The 17,203-nt window shown below is 41.0% G+C and overlaps 2 protein-coding genes across 5 annotated transcripts in view; both read left to right on the plus strand.

Moving 5' to 3' along the window:
* The window catches only part of PIK3C2A (phosphatidylinositol-4-phosphate 3-kinase catalytic subunit type 2 alpha), a 62,730-nt gene extending 50,546 nt beyond the window's left edge, over positions 1-12,184 (plus strand). For all 4 annotated transcript variants that reach the window (XM_068944912.1, XM_068944910.1, XM_068944911.1 and 1 more), the window contains 10 exons: positions 516-685; positions 1,607-1,763; positions 2,193-2,302; positions 3,109-3,316; positions 5,113-5,237; positions 5,650-5,767; positions 5,864-5,945; positions 8,458-8,567; positions 8,806-8,931; positions 9,530-12,184. In XM_068944912.1, the coding sequence (XP_068801013.1) occupies positions 516-685; positions 1,607-1,763; positions 2,193-2,302; positions 3,109-3,316; positions 5,113-5,237; positions 5,650-5,767; positions 5,864-5,945; positions 8,458-8,567; positions 8,806-8,931; positions 9,530-9,712 (1,389 nt within the window). In that variant the 3' untranslated portion in view covers positions 9,713-12,184. The remainder of the gene's footprint in view (positions 1-515; positions 686-1,606; positions 1,764-2,192; positions 2,303-3,108; positions 3,317-5,112; positions 5,238-5,649; positions 5,768-5,863; positions 5,946-8,457; positions 8,568-8,805; positions 8,932-9,529) is intronic.
* Positions 12,185-12,735: 551 nt separating this feature from the next.
* Positions 12,736-16,800, plus strand: RPS13 (ribosomal protein S13). Its single transcript, XM_068944923.1, has 6 exons — positions 12,736-12,875; positions 13,143-13,191; positions 14,426-14,504; positions 15,536-15,705; positions 15,938-16,038; positions 16,723-16,800. Exons 1-6 carry the CDS (start codon positions 12,853-12,855, stop codon positions 16,754-16,756), a joined length of 456 nt encoding a protein of 151 aa, XP_068801024.1. The 5' UTR covers positions 12,736-12,852; the 3' UTR covers positions 16,757-16,800.
* Positions 16,801-17,203: the final 403 nt, after the last annotated feature.

Genomic DNA, 17,203 nt, shown 5'->3' on the forward strand with positions numbered 1-17,203 from the left:
CAATACTTCAGAAAGAGTAAATGAAAATTCTTTGTACACCTGCAAAGTAGTCTATTAGAGATGAATCCTCAAGATTCATTTCTGGAGTTTTTATTGGATATAGAAAATTTGCTTCCAATTTAACACAAGGAGGAATGGCTTTTGCTCTTCCTTGTGGTTTAGGAGCAGTGGCCCCCTTTCATGCCAGTGCACCCAATGCTAGAAGTAAAATGTTTTCTCTTGGATACCACACACTGAGGAATAAATGTCCTGTAGTGTTTTCTTTTCTCTGCTTGCTTATTTCTTCTATCTTTCTTTTGTGATTTGTCTTCAACTCCTGTTTTCTCTTTCGCTTTTAAAAGAAAAGTTTTTTGCAAAGCAGTCTATTCAAACAGCATTATCTGGAAAAAGGCAGTTTTTAGGCGCTGTCTTGTCTGGCTTGAATTGTGCACTTGTCAAGATTGAACTATGAATGCATGAATGTTTTTCCATAATATATATTCTCAATTCATTCATTTTTTTCTTTTCCCTCCCAGGCTTCAGAAAACTTCATTTATTCTTGTGCGGGATGCTGCGTAGCTACTTACGTGTTGGGAATTTGTGACCGCCATAATGATAACATAATGCTTCGAAACACAGGGCATATGTTTCACATCGACTTTGGAAAATTTTTGGGTCACGCACAAATGTTTGGTAGCTTTAAAAGGTATTTTCTGTAGTTAAGTAATGCAGAGATTTCTAGTCTATTTTTCTTAACAGTAATTAACCTTTACATTCGTAAGGTGCATTACGAACAGCATTAAGTGCTGTTCTCAATGTGAAGCTAGTATTTCTCAATTTAATCATCTGGTTTCCTGAATCCATTCCAACTTTACCTGTATAGAATTGTCTTGGAAAAGGTTCTAGCTCTTTGTAGTGGTGAAGTCTGGTAGTTGCATCTTTCTATTTCTGTATTCTTAATTCTGGCACTGTTTTAAGTCAAAGCACATAGGTATAGCTTTCAAATAAACTTACTGTTCCAGCTACTGGTGGGCTAGAATAAGGTATTTGGATCACATAAACATCACTTAACTGTGATGCTTCCAGACTGCATGCATGTTTGTGCTCTTCTTAAAGAGAAAAGCGTTCCTTGACTTTCAGAGCTAAACAAGCTTTGTAAATCTCAATGGGATTTTTCTTGCAATGGTTATGAAATCCAAGTATTTTGTACAGGACAAGTGTTTGTGTGGGTGCTCATTACGTTTGTTCTATGTATAATTGGTACATTCATTACATTTGTTTCAGTGTGCTGTGCCTTCTAGAGGTAAGGGATGGGATTCATTTACCTAAACGTAGATGTCTGGTGCCATTTATGGCATTATAGGGTAACTTGGCCTCCAAGGGTTGCTCTAGGAGATCTCCTGTTACGTCCAATATTATGCAAACGTTTTGGGTACCTTAGGGAATCTGAGGTAGCACTAAGCAGCTGAAATCCAGCCTTAAAAAGTAAAAGCAGCTGAATCCAACCCCCAAAAGTAAAATGTCATTAATGGGTTCTTTGATATCATGGTGGGGGGCAGCACTGGAGTGGATGACAGGAAGTAGACAGACAATATCATTAACATGCAAATTCTGCATTTTCAAACAGGGATCGGGCTCCTTTTGTGCTAACGTCAGATATGGCTTATGTCATTAATGGTGGTGAAAAGCCCACAATTCGCTTTCAGTTGTTTGTGGATCTCTGTTGTCAAGCTTACAACTTAATAAGAAAACATGCAAACCTCTTCCTTAACCTGCTTTCACTGGTAATCATTTTATTAAATTCAGTTGAAACTTGATAGATCTGTGATACAGACTTGAATTAAGGTGTCTGCTTTTCATGCTACAGAAGCTTTTAATGCATGCTGTGAAAAGCCAGAAATATTAAAAGTACTTTTTAGGAAAGTTGTATTTTCGTCTTCTAAAAGTTCTGGCTACTACCTAGTTGTTACCAGAGAAATAACTAAGAAAATAGCACAGCTTATACTGCAGAGCCTTTTTGTTACCTTCTTTTAACTAACTCGGCAGAAATGGTGATGGTAATAACTACTGGTTGTAATTGTTGGCTATCACTGTTAGTGTTTAGCAGTTTAGTCAAGGCCTAAAACCAGTTTGAGGCCTAAGGATTTTAATTATTTCCGAGTAAAATGATATTGGTTTTATTATATTAAAGTTATAACTTCCATTTCCTATAGATGCTTTCTTCAGGATTACCAGAACTAAGTGGAGTTCAGGACGTGAAGTATGTCCAGGATGCTCTCCAGCCCCAAACAACAGATGCAGAAGCTACAATTTTCTTTACAAGGTACTGGATAAGTGCAAGAGTACTAAAATATCCAACTGCATCATCCTTTTAATGGGAGTTCTTTGCTGGGACAAAACATACCGGGGATGTTCACAAACACGTCTGTAGAGGTTGAATAGTTACACTGTGTAATCATAAAATATTAATCAGTTGTCCAGTGAACTAAGTAAATAGCATCAATTTCAAATAAGATATATGTTTATGCTAATATACTTAGCTGCCTTTAAGAGCAATCTCATGCGAAAAATTGTTTGAAATGCTGAAAGTAGATGAGTGTGTTCTGCCTGAGACGTATATTTTGAACACAACTTAAATGGCTTAATAGCAATGTATATGATGGGATCTTTGTAATGCATGCAGTATAAAGAAGTTTTTTCTTTCAGGAGTTTTGCATGCTGCAGGGAAGGGGAGAGGATCAAATACAGCGAGCGGATGTTCCTGTATAGTCTAACTTGTTGTTGTTGCTATATGTTACAAAATATGTTGTTGTACTTCTGTTATAAATATGTGGGAGAAACTGCATGAGTATCTATACAATTTTTTTTTTTTAACTAACTTTGGAAAGTCTTCACTCCTTGGACAAAAATCTGTTCCAAAATTTGGATACTGAATCTCCTATTAAGTGCTGGTGTGATAGTGCTTACAGAGTCCATTGATCAATTTTAGTTAAATACTCAGTGTTTTTCCATCACTAAGGACTCATTTTGTATTTTTCTTAAAGACCTAAAAATCTGATTTGCTGAGCATGGTTGATTGTTGTGTGTTCTGATATGTGCTGATATTTGCAGTTATTTTTCCTTTTGTAGGTTGATCGAATCCAGTCTGGGAAGTGTTGCCACGAAGTTTAATTTCTTCATTCACAACTTGGCTCAGCTGCGTTTCTCGGGTCTTCCTTCTAATGATGAACCCATCCTCTCATTTTCTGCTAAAACCTACTCTCTCAAACAAGATGGCCGAATCAAACAAGTATCTGTGTTTACATATCAGAAGAGATACAATCCAGATAAACATTATGTAAGTATGCGGTATCTGTTTCCATTCAGCAAAAATACTATGCCTTTTCTTCGAAGAAGATACTTTCTTCTTGCCATGAGTTCAGTACCTAGTCACAGAGAATTAGTCCAGGGCTAGGACTCACTTTGCTTAAACTTAAGTTAGGTGCCTGTGAGGGAGGCATCTAGGTGCCCTTTATTGCCAGAGATTTAAAAAATACAGCAGTAGGTAGATACTTGTTCAATTAAACGCTAATCCCAGCTTTAGGATGGGCTCACTAGTTTTCTAGAGTCCATTGACTGTAAAGGGAGCCTAGACACCCACACCAGTGTTGATGCCCAAAGCTGAGCTCTACAGTGGATGTCTTGAAACTAAAAACGAGACTCCATAATCTAAGTCTAGCTCTTACTGGGAATGGACCTGCTCCCTTCCTTCCTTCCTGAAGAACAGAGCACTGGAGTACAGACTGATACTTTCAGCACCCAAGAATATTCTTGAAAACAAAGACACTTCCTGAAAAGGATCTAGAAGGAAGAAGAAAGTGCAAGTAGCATTGGCTGAGAAGATGTAGAAAATTGAGATTTGAGTCGTGCTTGAATTTACATAGCATTCATCTGTGAAATGGCCCCTTTCTGAAAAGGAGTCATAAACATTTTCTTTCTTAGAACCTTCCATTAAAGGTTGTATTTGATCCTCCTGAGTAGAAGCATCTTTTTCTGTGTTAATGTACCTACTCTCCCAGTCAGTCTTGCTAGAGGCAGCAAGCGTTAGACTGCCTGCAGGACTCGGATAGGCCCGAGTTGTGCTCAAAGACTGGTACTGAAATTCTTATACCTATGCAGATGTGAAATTACCTGAATTCCAAGTTGTTCTCTATGTTGCTGTTTGCTGGCCTAGAATAGTCAGCTCAAGGTAGTTTTCTCAGAGTAAGTGAGATGTACTGACCTCTGCTAATACGTGTCTCTTTCCAAGTTGCATTTGCTGTGAGTGACTGAAATATGGCAGACATCAGCTAGGTAAGGTAGAAGGAAGCTCAAGAATGATCAAGTACAAAGCTTTTCCTTCCGTTCTGGCACTGTATTGCAAGTGTACTTGACGGTTTCTAGTCTAAATCAAAGCTGGCTTTTATCTTTCAGGAAACTGTAAGATAATGTAAACCTCTGCTGTCTAGGTCTTAAGAGTCTTCCTAACTGCACACTTTGTAAATATACATTTAACTCATCTACCCATATGAGTCTACTGAACTTAATTTTCCGTGCAGTCTCTCAACTTTATTTTCCCTTTCGTAGTAACGTGGATGACTGCATTCTGGGAAATGCACCCCCAGTCTTTTCTCAAATTAATTCTTGTGTAATGCAGTATACCAGCGTCTGCCCACCAAATTAATCCTTTAAAAGTGGAATCCCTTAGAATCTTGGGAGAATCAGACTGAGAAAATTAGGCGTTAGTTCAGTCTGGAACCAAAAAGTTTCATGGGAGTTCTAGCCACACAGATGTAGGTCGAGATGTCATTCCTGCGCTGATGCGTTCAAAAATTGTACACCTGATAAAAAGTATGAACCCCTACTCAGGCTTCAAAGGGAGACTAGTGACAGCTTATCCTTAATTCTGTTGTCATACGTGGACCTACAGTGTAGGAAGACCATTTATGTTACTTTGTACCACAGTAGGGCTATTTGTAGTTGCAGTTTTACTATAAAATGCAAATATTGTTCCTGGGAAATGTATGCAAAAGCAGGATCACAATAGTGGAAATAATTAAGAAAAAAATGAATTAAGTCAATTCCTATAATATTGTTGTTTTCTGTTTTTGGCAGATCTACGTAGTGAGAGTTCTGAGAGAAGGGCAGGTTGAACCAACATTTGTCTTCCGGACATTTGATGAGTTCCAGGAGCTCCACAACAAACTTGGTATTCTCTTTCCTCTCTGGAAGTTACCAGGGTATGTTTCCAGCTCACTAATGAATATTATAATGAAAGCAGCAAAAGCGACCCCAGCTGGGTGGAGGAAGAAATAGTGTGAAAGGAGGAGGAGACAAAACTCCTGAGGGCCAGCCTAGATCTGAAGGTTAGCAATTAACATACGAAGGGAGAGGAGTGTCCTGTTTTAAGGAGAGGTGCCAGAGGAGCAACTCAGGGTCTTCAGTTTTTGGTAAACGATACCATACACTAAATTATCTATAAACGCTTCCTTGCTTTTCTGTAATGGCATTGCGTGTTATTGTGCTATGTTTCCACTTGTGATTGACAACAGAAATGGATGTCAGCACTTCTGGATAGAAATTGCAGTGAAATCTAAATGTAGTTATTTCAGAGACGTTAATGGAAAAGTATATCTTGTTCTTCCCTTGCAGCTTTCCTAATAAGATGGTTCTGGGAAGAACCCATATAAAAGACGTAGCGGCTAAAAGAAAAGTGGAGCTCAACAGCTATATACAGAGTCTGATGAACAGTTCTTCGGAGGTGGCAGAAGTGAGTTCAAATGAGTTAAGCAAGTCCAAGGAAAGCTTTCAAACTTTAGTGCTTGTTAACACTAAAACTAACATGTAACCTTTCTTCCAAATTTAGTGTGATCTTGTTTATACTTTTTTCCATCCTTTACTTCGTGATGACAAAGTGGAAGGAATAGATGGAATAGCCAGACCTACAGGTAGGTAACATTTTTGGGGGTGGTGTCTGTAAACTAATGACTGTATTATAACACCTTGGCAATGTGACTTAAAACAAAAAAAATTTAATTAACTGCAACTTTCCCTCTCTGAAAACTTTGCACCTGCATTTTTTTTCCTAAATATCTGTCTGCATACAGTTTCAAGGAGAGAAAAACACAGGAAAGAATTGCAACAATATCACAGAACAGTTGAGGTTGGAAAGGATCTTTGGAGATCATGTAGTCCGACCCTCCTGCTCAAGCAGGGTCACCTAGAGCAGGCTGCCCAGGATTGTGTCCACACGGCTTTGGAATATCTCCAGGGAAGGAGACTCCTCAACCTCCCTGCACAACCTCCTCCAGTGCTCTGTCACCCTCACAGCAAAGAAGTTTCCCCTCATGTTCAGACAGGACTGCTTGTGCTGCAGCTTGTGCCCGTTGCCTCTTGTCCCGTCGCTGGGCACCACCGAGAAGAGTCTGGACCCATCCCCTTGACACCCTCCTTTCAGATACTTGTACACATTGATCAGATCCCTCCCCTGCAGTCTTCTCTTCTCCAGGCTGAACAGGCCCAGCTCCCTCAGCCTTTCCTCAGAGGAGAGATGCTCCAGTCCCTTCATCTTAGGAGCCCTTCACTGGACTAACTGCAGGTCCCTCTTCTATTGGGGAGCCCAGCACTGGAGCCAGCACTCCAGGTGTGGCCTCACCAGGGCTGAGGAGAGGGGCAGGATCACCTCCCTTGACCTGCTGGCAGTGCTCTTCTTAATGCAGCCCAGGATACCGTTGGCCTTCTGGGCCACAAGGGCACAGTGCTGCCTGATGGTCAACTTGTCCAGAGCTGCTTTCCAGCAGGTCAGCCTCCAGCCTGTACTGGTGCATGGGTTCCTTCTCCCGACGTGCAGGACCAACGTGCACTTCCCTTTGTTGAACTTCAGGAGGCTCCTCTCTGCCCGTTTCTCCAGCCTGTCGAGGTCTCTCTCAACGGCAGCACAACCCTCGGCCGTTTCTGCCTGTTTCATATCATCAGCAAACTTGCTGAGGCTGTACTCTGTCCCTTCATCCAGGTCAGTGTGGAATAAGTGTGGATCAGGACTGGACCCGCTATTGACCCCTGGAGCACCCTGCTAGCTACAGGCCTCCAACTAGACTTTGTGCCCCTGATCACAGCCCTCTGAGCCGGGCTGTTCAGGCAGGTCTCAATCCACCTCACTGTCCACTCATCTAGCCTGTACTTCCTCAGCTTGCCTACGAGGATGTTATGGGGGACAGTGTCGAAAGCCTTGCTGAAGTCAACGTAGACAACAGCCACGGCTTTTCCCTCATCTACCCAGCCAGTCCTTCCATCATAGAAGGACCTCCGGTTGGTTAAGCATGATTTTCCCCTTTGTGAATCCATGCTGACTACTCCTGATCACCTTCTTATCCTTCTTGTGCCTGGAAAGGCTATCCGAGATGAGCTGCTCCACCACCTTTCCAGGGATGGAGGTGAGGCTGACGCTGACAGGCATGAAGTTCACTGGGTCTTCCTTTTTGAAGACTGGAGTAACATTTGCTTTCTTCCAGTCCTCAAGCACCTCTCCTGATTTCCATGACATTTCAAAGATGATTGAGAGTTGCCTAGTAGTGACATTGGCCAGCTCTCTCAGCACTTGTGGGTACATCTCGTCAGGACTGCAGACTTGTGTATGTCTGCTTTGCTTAAGTATTCCCTAACCTGATCTTCTACCAAGGGAAGATTTTCCTTTCTCCAGACTTTCCCCCAGGTCTCTAGGGTCTGAGATCCCTGAGGGCTGGTCTTACTGGTAAAGATTGAGGCAAAGGAGGCATTCAGTACCTTAGCCTTTTCTGTGTCCTTTGTCACCATGGCCCCTGCCCTGTTCAGCAGTGGGCTCGCATTTCTCCTAGTCTTCCCTTTGCTACTAATCTACGTAGCCCTTCTTGTTGTCCTTGACGTCTTTTGCCAGATTAAACTTCAGATGGGTGTTGGCCTTCCTAGTCCCAACCCTGCATGCTTGGACAACATCCCTGTATTCCTCCCAAGTTACCTGTCCTCGTTTCCACCTCCTGTACGCTTCCTTTTAATGTCTTGTGCCAGTTTTGCCAGGAGTTCCTTGTTCATCCATGCAGGTCTCCTGTTACCTTTGCTCAACGTTCTCATCACTGGGATGGACTGTTCTTGAGCTTAGAGGAGGTGATCCCTGAAAATCAACCAGCTTTCTTGGACTGCCCTCCCTTCCCTCTAGGACCCAATTTATTATCACTTAGGTTTCCTTATAGCTTGAAAAATTAGGGCTTTTACTCTTAAACCTCCAAGTTGGTTTTTTAGAATGCAACAGTTTTCCCCAAACTTTGCCATTTGGGGGCTTTTAGAAATAAAATCAGAAACCAATTAACTTGATCTAAAGCTTGCTTTTTTCCCCTCCCATACAATTAGTCAATGTAGTACTGATGAAGACTTGTGGAATACAAATATTGTGGGGAAGTAATTGTGGGTTGTTTTTTTTTTTTTCAGATGCAAGTCCATCAAGTCCTCTCTCAGGCAAAGTGGGAGGAGCAGTGAAGTTATCCATATCATACAGAAATAGCACTCTATTTATCATGGTAATGCACATCAAAGATCTGGTGAGTTGAGATGTTGAGCTCAGTGCCAAAAACTCTTCTGTTTTGTGGGTGATCTTTACTTAGATTGCAGTAATGATGGAAATATCTTTTTTCCTTCAAATTTAATTATTCCAAAGGCTAATTTAATCAACTGCTGATTTTGGTTAGCTTGGTGGTAATAACTAAGAATTTGAAAAAAGAACTTCAAATGGATGTGCGCTAATTAGTTTTCTAATTTGTCTTGTTTTTTAAATTGTAGGTTACAGAAGATGGTGCTGATCCAAATCCCTATGTAAAAACATACTTACTTCCAGATACGCACAAAACATCCAAACGCAAAACTAAAATCTCCCGAAAGACAAGAAATCCAACTTTCAATGAAATGGCAAGTTAAAATTGAATATGTAACAACTCCCTATTGTCTGATACAAATTTATCTTTAAAAAAAAAAATCTTCAAATGTATATGAAGGGAAAATAGACGTGTTTCAAAAACGTTAGGCCCTGTTTTTAAAAATAATCTGATTATGTAATCTTATTATAAGGAAGCAAGTAAGCAGATATTTCTCAGACTGACTTTAAGGAGTGATGGGGAGAAGGAGAGGAATTGTGGAAGTAACTTTTTATTGTTTTTTCCCCTCCCCAGTCCCTCTGCCCTTCCCTTCCACTCATAAATTGGCCAGTGTGGATTACTCTATGTTCCCAGTTGCTCTGAATTAATGGGGAGAAGAATAAATTCAAAAGTCATGTAAACAGTACTTCCCAACTAAAAATTCGGTTCCTTTTAAACAGTTAGCATTCAGGGCACCAAATAAAACAAGCATGTGCTTCAGTCCAGCCTCTGAAAAGCAGACTTACTGAATGGGCGTAACATGCAGTTGATAAGAAATGCTTACATTTTTCAGTAGCTCGGCAGTCAGAAAAAGGGTGCTCTGGGCAACTTCACTTGGATAACCAAAAAATTCTTAACTTTTTACCTTCTAGCTTGTGTACAGTGGCTACAGCATGGAGACACTGAAACAGAGAGAACTTCAGTTAAGTGTGCTCAGTGCAGAATCTTTACGTGAGAACTTTTTCTTGGGTGGAATTACACTCTCACTAAAGGACTTCAACTTAAGCAAGGAGACTGTTAATTGGTATCAACTAACTGCTGTACCCTATCTGTGAACTCATTTCTGCACCTGAGTAAGAACAATTGTATTCACCTGGGCTTTGTGCATCTTCTTACTTGAAAATAACTTGTACATTTTAAAATAAGAGACTGCATTTCAACAGATATGTTGGACCAACCTTCATGTAGCCCAACTTGGAGGATTTCTAGAAAACCATTGCTGGTTTACGCTTATGCAATGTTATCAAAGCATTAATGTGAATGTTTCTTAATAGTTGCAGGTAAAGGAAGGGTTTTTAAACCATCCATGAAAGAGTCAAATTAACAGTCTGACCATGCTGGTTGGTTAAACCACCATAACTTAATCGCAAACTTAGGCCTGTGGATATAGTGGATTTTTGCGTTATAATTTTTTTGTTCTCTGTATTGTGTCATCCATGGCATGATGCCGGAGGACATCAAAGAAAATGTGTATTTTTTAGGATTACATTCCCACTATTAACTAGACATCACAGAAGCAGCAATGGGTAAAATATTGGTGGGTTTCATACCCGTAGAAATTGAATTTGAAGGGCTGGAAAAATTCCTTGGCATTGCATTTGATCCCGGATTTATGCTTCTCTACGTTATTGGAGTGAGTGCCAATAATGGAAGTTGTAAATAATGGTGCCTTATAACTCAAATGCTTCTCTTGTACCTCATTTCTAGTATTTAAATATGTATATGCTAACTGTTTCAGCCCCTTAGAAAGGGGAAACATTCTCACGTTCAATAACTTGCAGGTCCGACTGTAAGTCTTTTCCTGAGAAATGTTTTATTTCCAAATAACATCACTTAAACTGATCTTCATAATTAGGGTAACTTGTGTGAATTCCTTCTGCCCTATCTTCTACCCATGATCTGCAAAAGTGTATGAGGACTGGCTGAATGTGTGCTGCTTTTTGATGTTTTGAAACAATATTTTAAAATCTTTAAAACTTCAATACTGCAGTGAGTAAATCTGGAAGAGATTCGAACGCAGAATCCACAGTGGTATTGCACCTAAATTATTTGTTTGCACCTCCAGGTCAATGATGGTCTCCACTTAAAGTGCAACTGCTGAATAAACTGCAGGTCAGGAATGAGTTGCATTAACAGAGCTTTGGGAGAGGAACTCGGTCACTTGTTTTTCTACACTTCCTGGTAACACTGTTTCTCATTCAAGCAGCATTAAGTTTGAAATCTTTTGTGACAAAGGAGTATAAATGTTAACTACTCTTTCACATTAATATCACTGGTTACCTAAGTGGGGGTTTCTGCACTACAAGGATAGCCTTGTTATTCAGCTTACTCAGTTTTTAGTATGGGCATGTTCTGTCTAGACAAAGCTGGAGTTAAATTGCACACTTTTTTAGTGGTAGTGGTTTTTAGTGGATCTGAAGCATATTTTGAGAAAGGGTGACAGACTATCTGCACTATCACTGGAATTAAAGTAAAATATGGAGTGATGAATGATGACACAGTACAGGCAAGTCTTTTATTTGCCCAACACTAAAAAGCTTTTTCGTAATCTGACTTCCTGGCCCTGCTACTGACAGAAGAGAAGTAAACTTGAATCTCTTGGTGCCTAAAATATTCATGGTCCAATTTCTTAGGTAAGGTATGATTATAATTAAAAGGCTAAGAATATCTTGAATGTTAGAAACTGGGTTGCTACTAATAGGCACTAACACAATCCAAAATCCCAGTTCTATGACCTATCTTCTGCATATTTTTCATTTAGTATATAGCATGTAAATAATATACTATATGACTAACTAGATAGATTTCCTGCTCACTTGATGCTTTTGAGACTTATTCCATTCCATCATCAGAATCACAAGTCACTTAAACACAGGAAAGTAGACTACTGTTTTTGTGAAACGTTCCATTGTGAAATAAAATTAAAGCAATATGTACTGCCTTTTTGCAGTTTGCTATTAAAGCACAGTGTCTTACAGCACAAAATAGAAATAAACTAAAATCATTTTAAAAATGATTTGCAGTTTTAACAGTTGTCTGGACTCTTAAGAAAATGTGTAGTGTACTGTACTAACAGTCTTTTTCATTGCTTAACTCATTTTGTGCCTTTCCCTTCCTTTTGCAAAATATTCACTGGCTAAAGCTTTTTGTGGTCATAGTTTTTATTTTGTGTATTGGATCTAGCCTTGCCCTCTGCTCGGGAGTAGAGGAAGAGCACCAAGCTTGCACCTCTTTGCACTATTCTTAGTCGATTAAGAAGAAAGTGGTTCTGTTGCAATAACCTTTTAACGTATTACATAAAATGTGAAAGAGGAGGATACTAAGCTGGGATGGAAGGTGCCAGTATGCTAATTTGTTTGAAAATGTAGCTCAGCGGCTTTCTGTATCTTGCTTAGTTACAAAAATTGTTTTATGCAATATATGGCCTGCACCCAGAACTGCACTCATCTCTCCAGCTTGTTTTGATATTTGAGAATAACAGCCTGCTCTGACTTGTTCGTTTTATTAAAGCTAACCTAGAACTTGCACTGAAATTTTTATTACTGCCTTTTTATGAGTTATAGGTACCTACAGCTGGAACCACGTGTGATCTTTGATTAAAAAGTTCTTTTCTCTACTTTAAAAAAAAAAAAAACAAAAAACAAGGTTGTGAGGAATCTCAGTACTTTGCCTTAAGGAGACTGCTCTTTCTAGAACTCTGCGGGGTCGGTTTTTCCAAGCGCACTTCTCTGCTCTGTGTTGCTCTCACCGCCTTGCCCGGGCCCTGCTTGGGCTGTGACCAGGTGGCGGTGACGAACTTCAGGGAGAGCAGCGCCTTTGCCTCCCTTTGTCGACAGAGCTGTAAGAACCAAATACTTCTACGGGAACGACTCGTTAATGGAGGTGTACCATATTGCCCTTATACTGTAAACGTGACTCGGTAACTGTCTTGTAAGTGCATTAAACACTATTCTGCCCTTTAAAAGAAAAAAAAAAAAAAAAGAAGAAGCGTGCTGTTCTTCCCTTTCCTGCCGGCGGCTGCCGCCGCCTAACGGCCGCGCACGCGCCGCCGCCTAACGGCCGGGCGGGGCGGCTCTCCTGATTGGTCGGCGGGCGCGGGGCGGGGCGAGGCGAGGGCGAAGCCACCCCTTTTCCGGCGGAAGCGGGAGGAGGAGGGCGCCGCCTGGCCGAGCTCTCCCTCTTTGCCGCCGCCATCATGGGTCGCATGCACGCACCCGGGTGAGTGCCGCCGCCGGGTTTGGGGCGGGCGCTCGGGGGCGCCGCGGGCGGGCGGGAGCGGCCCTGGGGGCTACCGGGGCCACCGTCGTGCGGGGGGTGGGGAGCAGGTGCGGCGCTGAGGTGAGGGCGTCGGCCCGCGTCCCCGTTTGTCGGGCTGTGGGGGGAGGGGGGGCTGGACGCGGCCCCTGAGGAAGCGCGGGCAGCGGGCTCGCCCGGCTCCGCTCAGCCTGTCTTTTTTTTTTTTTTTTTTTTCTTTTTTCTCCACAGAAAGGGCTTGTCCCAGTCAGCCTTGCCCTACCGACGCAGTGTGCCTACGGTAAGCGGCTGCCCCCGGTGCGCTTGGCGGGCCCGGGCGGCTCTAGCACGGCTCTCGGTTCCCTGGGTGCAGCCTGGCCCTGCCCCGCTTAAACAGGGAAAAGGAGGAGGTTAACTGGGTTTGGTAACGTCCTTCTGTAATATAGACTGGTAGCGGGGGTTATTAGATGGTACTTAACGTTATGGTCTTTAGGATTCTGAAAAAACGAGCGCTGTTTGCTGGCTAGCTGACTTGTCGGGGAAAAAGCGTGTTTTCCTCTCTGCGCGTCTCTTTTGGAGGGCACTGTTTCAATTATCTTTAGATTGTGTATTAATGATTCTTATGGATGAAGCTGTCCCATTTGCACTATCTGTTAAACAGACACGTGAAGCTAACGTACGTAGGCCTAACCAAAAGTAAAATAGCACGAAACTGTTTTCGAGTGCTACCAGTGGCTAAAATATTTAATGCAGGTTAGGAGGCTCAAATGATCTACTGTTTTGAAAAAACCCTGTTATTTGCTTGATTTTATTTGAATTCTCTTTTGAGATGTCATCTGTAGAGTACTTCTAAAATATGTCTTCCATTTTATCCTTCCATTTCCAAAACGTGTGTAAGTATTTTTTTTTTAAAAAAAGAAACACTTCAGAAAGCTTTTCTAGCTTGTTGGTGCTGTCTTTCTTTTAATAATCGTGGAAGCAGTGTCTCTATCAGCACAGTATAATATAGAAGTAACTGAAAAGTCATAGGCCTGCCTGAGTAGAGTTCTCTTTATCTTAGTTTTGGATTACTTTGTGTACCTGAAATCTGATCTTCCTTTTCCCCTGCTGATCTGTGGAGGTTACATAATAAGAGATGGCTAAGTGGTTCTCAGTTTTGAGTTGTTTTGGTCAAAGGCCTAGTTAAAGAACTCCTTTCCGATGGTAGTGACTTCCTCTGTAAATTTATATTTGTGCATCAAGTGTAGTGATTAAAATCAAGGATAAAACAAGTTGGAGGCTAGCTATATTTGGTATTTTAAACAGGGACTTTCTTCTGTGCACCCTCGCACCCCACCCCATGTTTAACTAACGCTGTGGATTCATACTATCCGAAAAAGTTTCTGTATCTTTAGAAGCATAATGTAAGTTCTAGATTGTTCTCTCAAGCATTACAAAGCATCTATTTCCAGCACTTATAAAAGGTTTTTATCTAGCCAGCCTATATTTCTGTATTAAACACTGATTATCAACCTGTTTTTTCTTTTTTTATTCAGTGGCTGAAGCTTACTTCTGATGATGTAAAGGAACAGATCTACAAGCTGGCTAAAAAAGGCCTGACTCCCTCACAAATCGGTAAGGCTTCTGAATAACTCCCAAATGGAGACAAAGTACTTTTTCCTGACTATAATACTTCAACTGTTCCCTCAACCTGTGTAAAACAACATGCTAAGAAATACTGATTTTGTGATGTACGTATTTATTCACTGTGTGGTTACCTCTGGCAGCGTAGCAGCTTTCATCAGCCACGGTTCTCGCAAGAATGAGGATGTTGGAAGTTAACGTGCTGTTCTCTTCTAAGAAACTTTTTGTTTCCCTGTTCTAGTTAAGTTGTCTTTTTTCAAGCATAAAACATCTGTTTAATCTTATAACCCGTCCTTAAGAACGACCACTAATAGTTATTATGGGGAAGTTCGTTTCCTCCTGTTTCTCGGAGGGAAAACTCGATACCCCAAATATCAGCTGCCCTAGGTTGAGGAGCTTACTAAGCCAGATACTGTGCAGCTACCTAATGAACTAGCTCTCGATGGCTTGGACCCCTTTAAAACTCCGCTTATGTATGTGCTTGTGCTACACCTTTGTATCGTAGTGAGTTCTGCAGTGAGGTTATGCATTGTGTAAAAGAACTTTCTTTTCCTTGCATAGTTGTCCTGAGACTATTAGTGGTCCGTGTGGTCGAGTAAGTTCTTTAATTTAGCGTGCTTTAAGAGTGACCTATAGTGTTGCATTTGAACACGTTCCTTTTTAGTTTGACTTTTGCTGTAAACCGTAGCTCAGGAGTTCCCTAGTTTTTTGTTAGCCATGTCTGACGAAAACTTAAATCATAGGTAGTCTATAAAAATCTTTCTTCTCCAAATAAATAGTTTTAATTTTTAATACGTCCTGCTGACTGATATTGTAGCTCTTAATACGTTACCTGCCTGAATGTGGTGGATGGATCGGTTGTCTATTGAGTGCTTTGTGGTAAAGTGAGAGGTTTAACCAATATTTAGAGAAAACTTTTCTTGGCTATCTTGTGAAACTTTGCAACAGGAGTTTTTGTGTGGGATTTCTTTCTTTTTTTTCTGTTTTTTTTTTCCAGTATGAATTGTAAATGTTTGTTTCAGGTGTAATCCTGAGGGATTCCCATGGTGTTGCCCAGGTTCGCTTTGTTACTGGGAACAAAATTTTGAGAATTCTTAAATCGAAGGGATTGGCCCCAGACCTTCCAGAGGATCTTTATCACTTGATCAAGAAAGCTGTTGCTGTTCGCAAGCATCTTGAGAGAAACAGAAAGGTGGGTGCTAATTTAACTAGAAACTTTCACTTTCTCAAATAATACAGTGATTTCTTTAACTTTCGTTAGATCCAGTTTTAAAAATGAACTTTATGCAGCTGTTCCAAATAATACGTGCGTGTGAGGAGAAAGCTCCCACCCCCCCGCACTGTCCTATAAAACGCAGACTGCAGTGTAGATCAAGTGTAGAAGTCAAAATAGTGCTTGACTGTGATGTAACTTTCTTTTAAAGGATAAAGATGCCAAGTTCCGCCTGATCCTGATTGAAAGCAGAATTCATAGGTTGGCTCGCTACTACAAAACTAAGAGAGTACTGCCACCTAACTGGAAGTAGTAAGTCTTTTCTTTCATTTCTTTGCTTTCAGGGAGGTCTTCTAGGTCTAGTAAGTGATGTGCTGGGCCTTTTTCTGGAGAGTCAAGAATGTGTTACGATGAGGCATATAGGTAAACCAGACAGCAAAGAATCGGTATTTCCATAGATATTAACTGATTAAATTCATGGAAATTACAGCTGGCTAAAATGATGGTCACAACGCTTGGAAAATATAGTCTCACCAGGTGAAGTAACTATATACTAGATAACTTTTAGAACACAAACTGAAGTCTCTGGTCTGATTCAGGTACCTTTATATTTCATGCTATATAAAGATCTGTTGAAAGCTGATTCAGCACCTGAGGGAAAAATGAAGTCTAGGCAAATTTAGCCAACATCAGAGAATTCTCTTAGATGTCTGAGTGAGCTTCTCTTAGTCTGGAAAGACTTAAGTGCCACTAGCCAGGTTTTTGAAAATGCTGTTTTGTTCTGTTATCCTAATATTTTTGCCATTCTTGTATTCTAAAAGGAAGGGTGACATTTTCCTTTATCCTATATAAAAATTTAAACAGATCATGATTAAACTCAAGACTGATAGTTAAAGCTTTGATCTGAAGCAGTATTTCTGGCAACTAGCTTGAAAAAGTGCCTCTGCAACTAATATTCTCTCTCTCTCTCTCTCTTTTTTTTTTTTTTTTCTTTAGTGAATCATCGACAGCTTCTGCCCTGGTCGCATAAGAGCTGACTATGACTTACTGAAAGAATAAATTTACATTAAATAAGTTTGTGTTGTCTCTGAATGGTTGGTGCCTGACAAATACTTGCCAGGTTCAGGAAGCTGCACGTAGATAGACAGTGCTGGGGCTGGAGAGGCAGTGTGGCCATGTGTTCTGCATTGCATCAGTAGCAAATCATGGTAGTGTCTGTTACTACTACTCTAGGCCAACTGTATTATTTGTGTGTTTGCAGAAACTGGATTTTTGACGTGATAGCCTCAAGAAAGTAAAGTGATTTAGTCATCCACAGCCGTTCCCTGTGTGTGTCCTGCAGGAAGAACTGGGGAAGATGGTAGTGACAGGAGGAAGGGCTGAAAACTTAGAAGAAAGTGGAGGAGAAAGGATTAGGCCAGAGGAGGGGAGAAAGGGAAACAAAATTGGAGAGGTAGGTGGAATCGTTGCAAGTAGC

The sequence above is a fragment of the Struthio camelus genome, chromosome 5, assembly GCF_040807025.1.
Source record: "Struthio camelus isolate bStrCam1 chromosome 5, bStrCam1.hap1, whole genome shotgun sequence".
In the NCBI taxonomy this organism is placed as follows: Eukaryota; Metazoa; Chordata; class Aves; order Struthioniformes; family Struthionidae; genus Struthio; species Struthio camelus.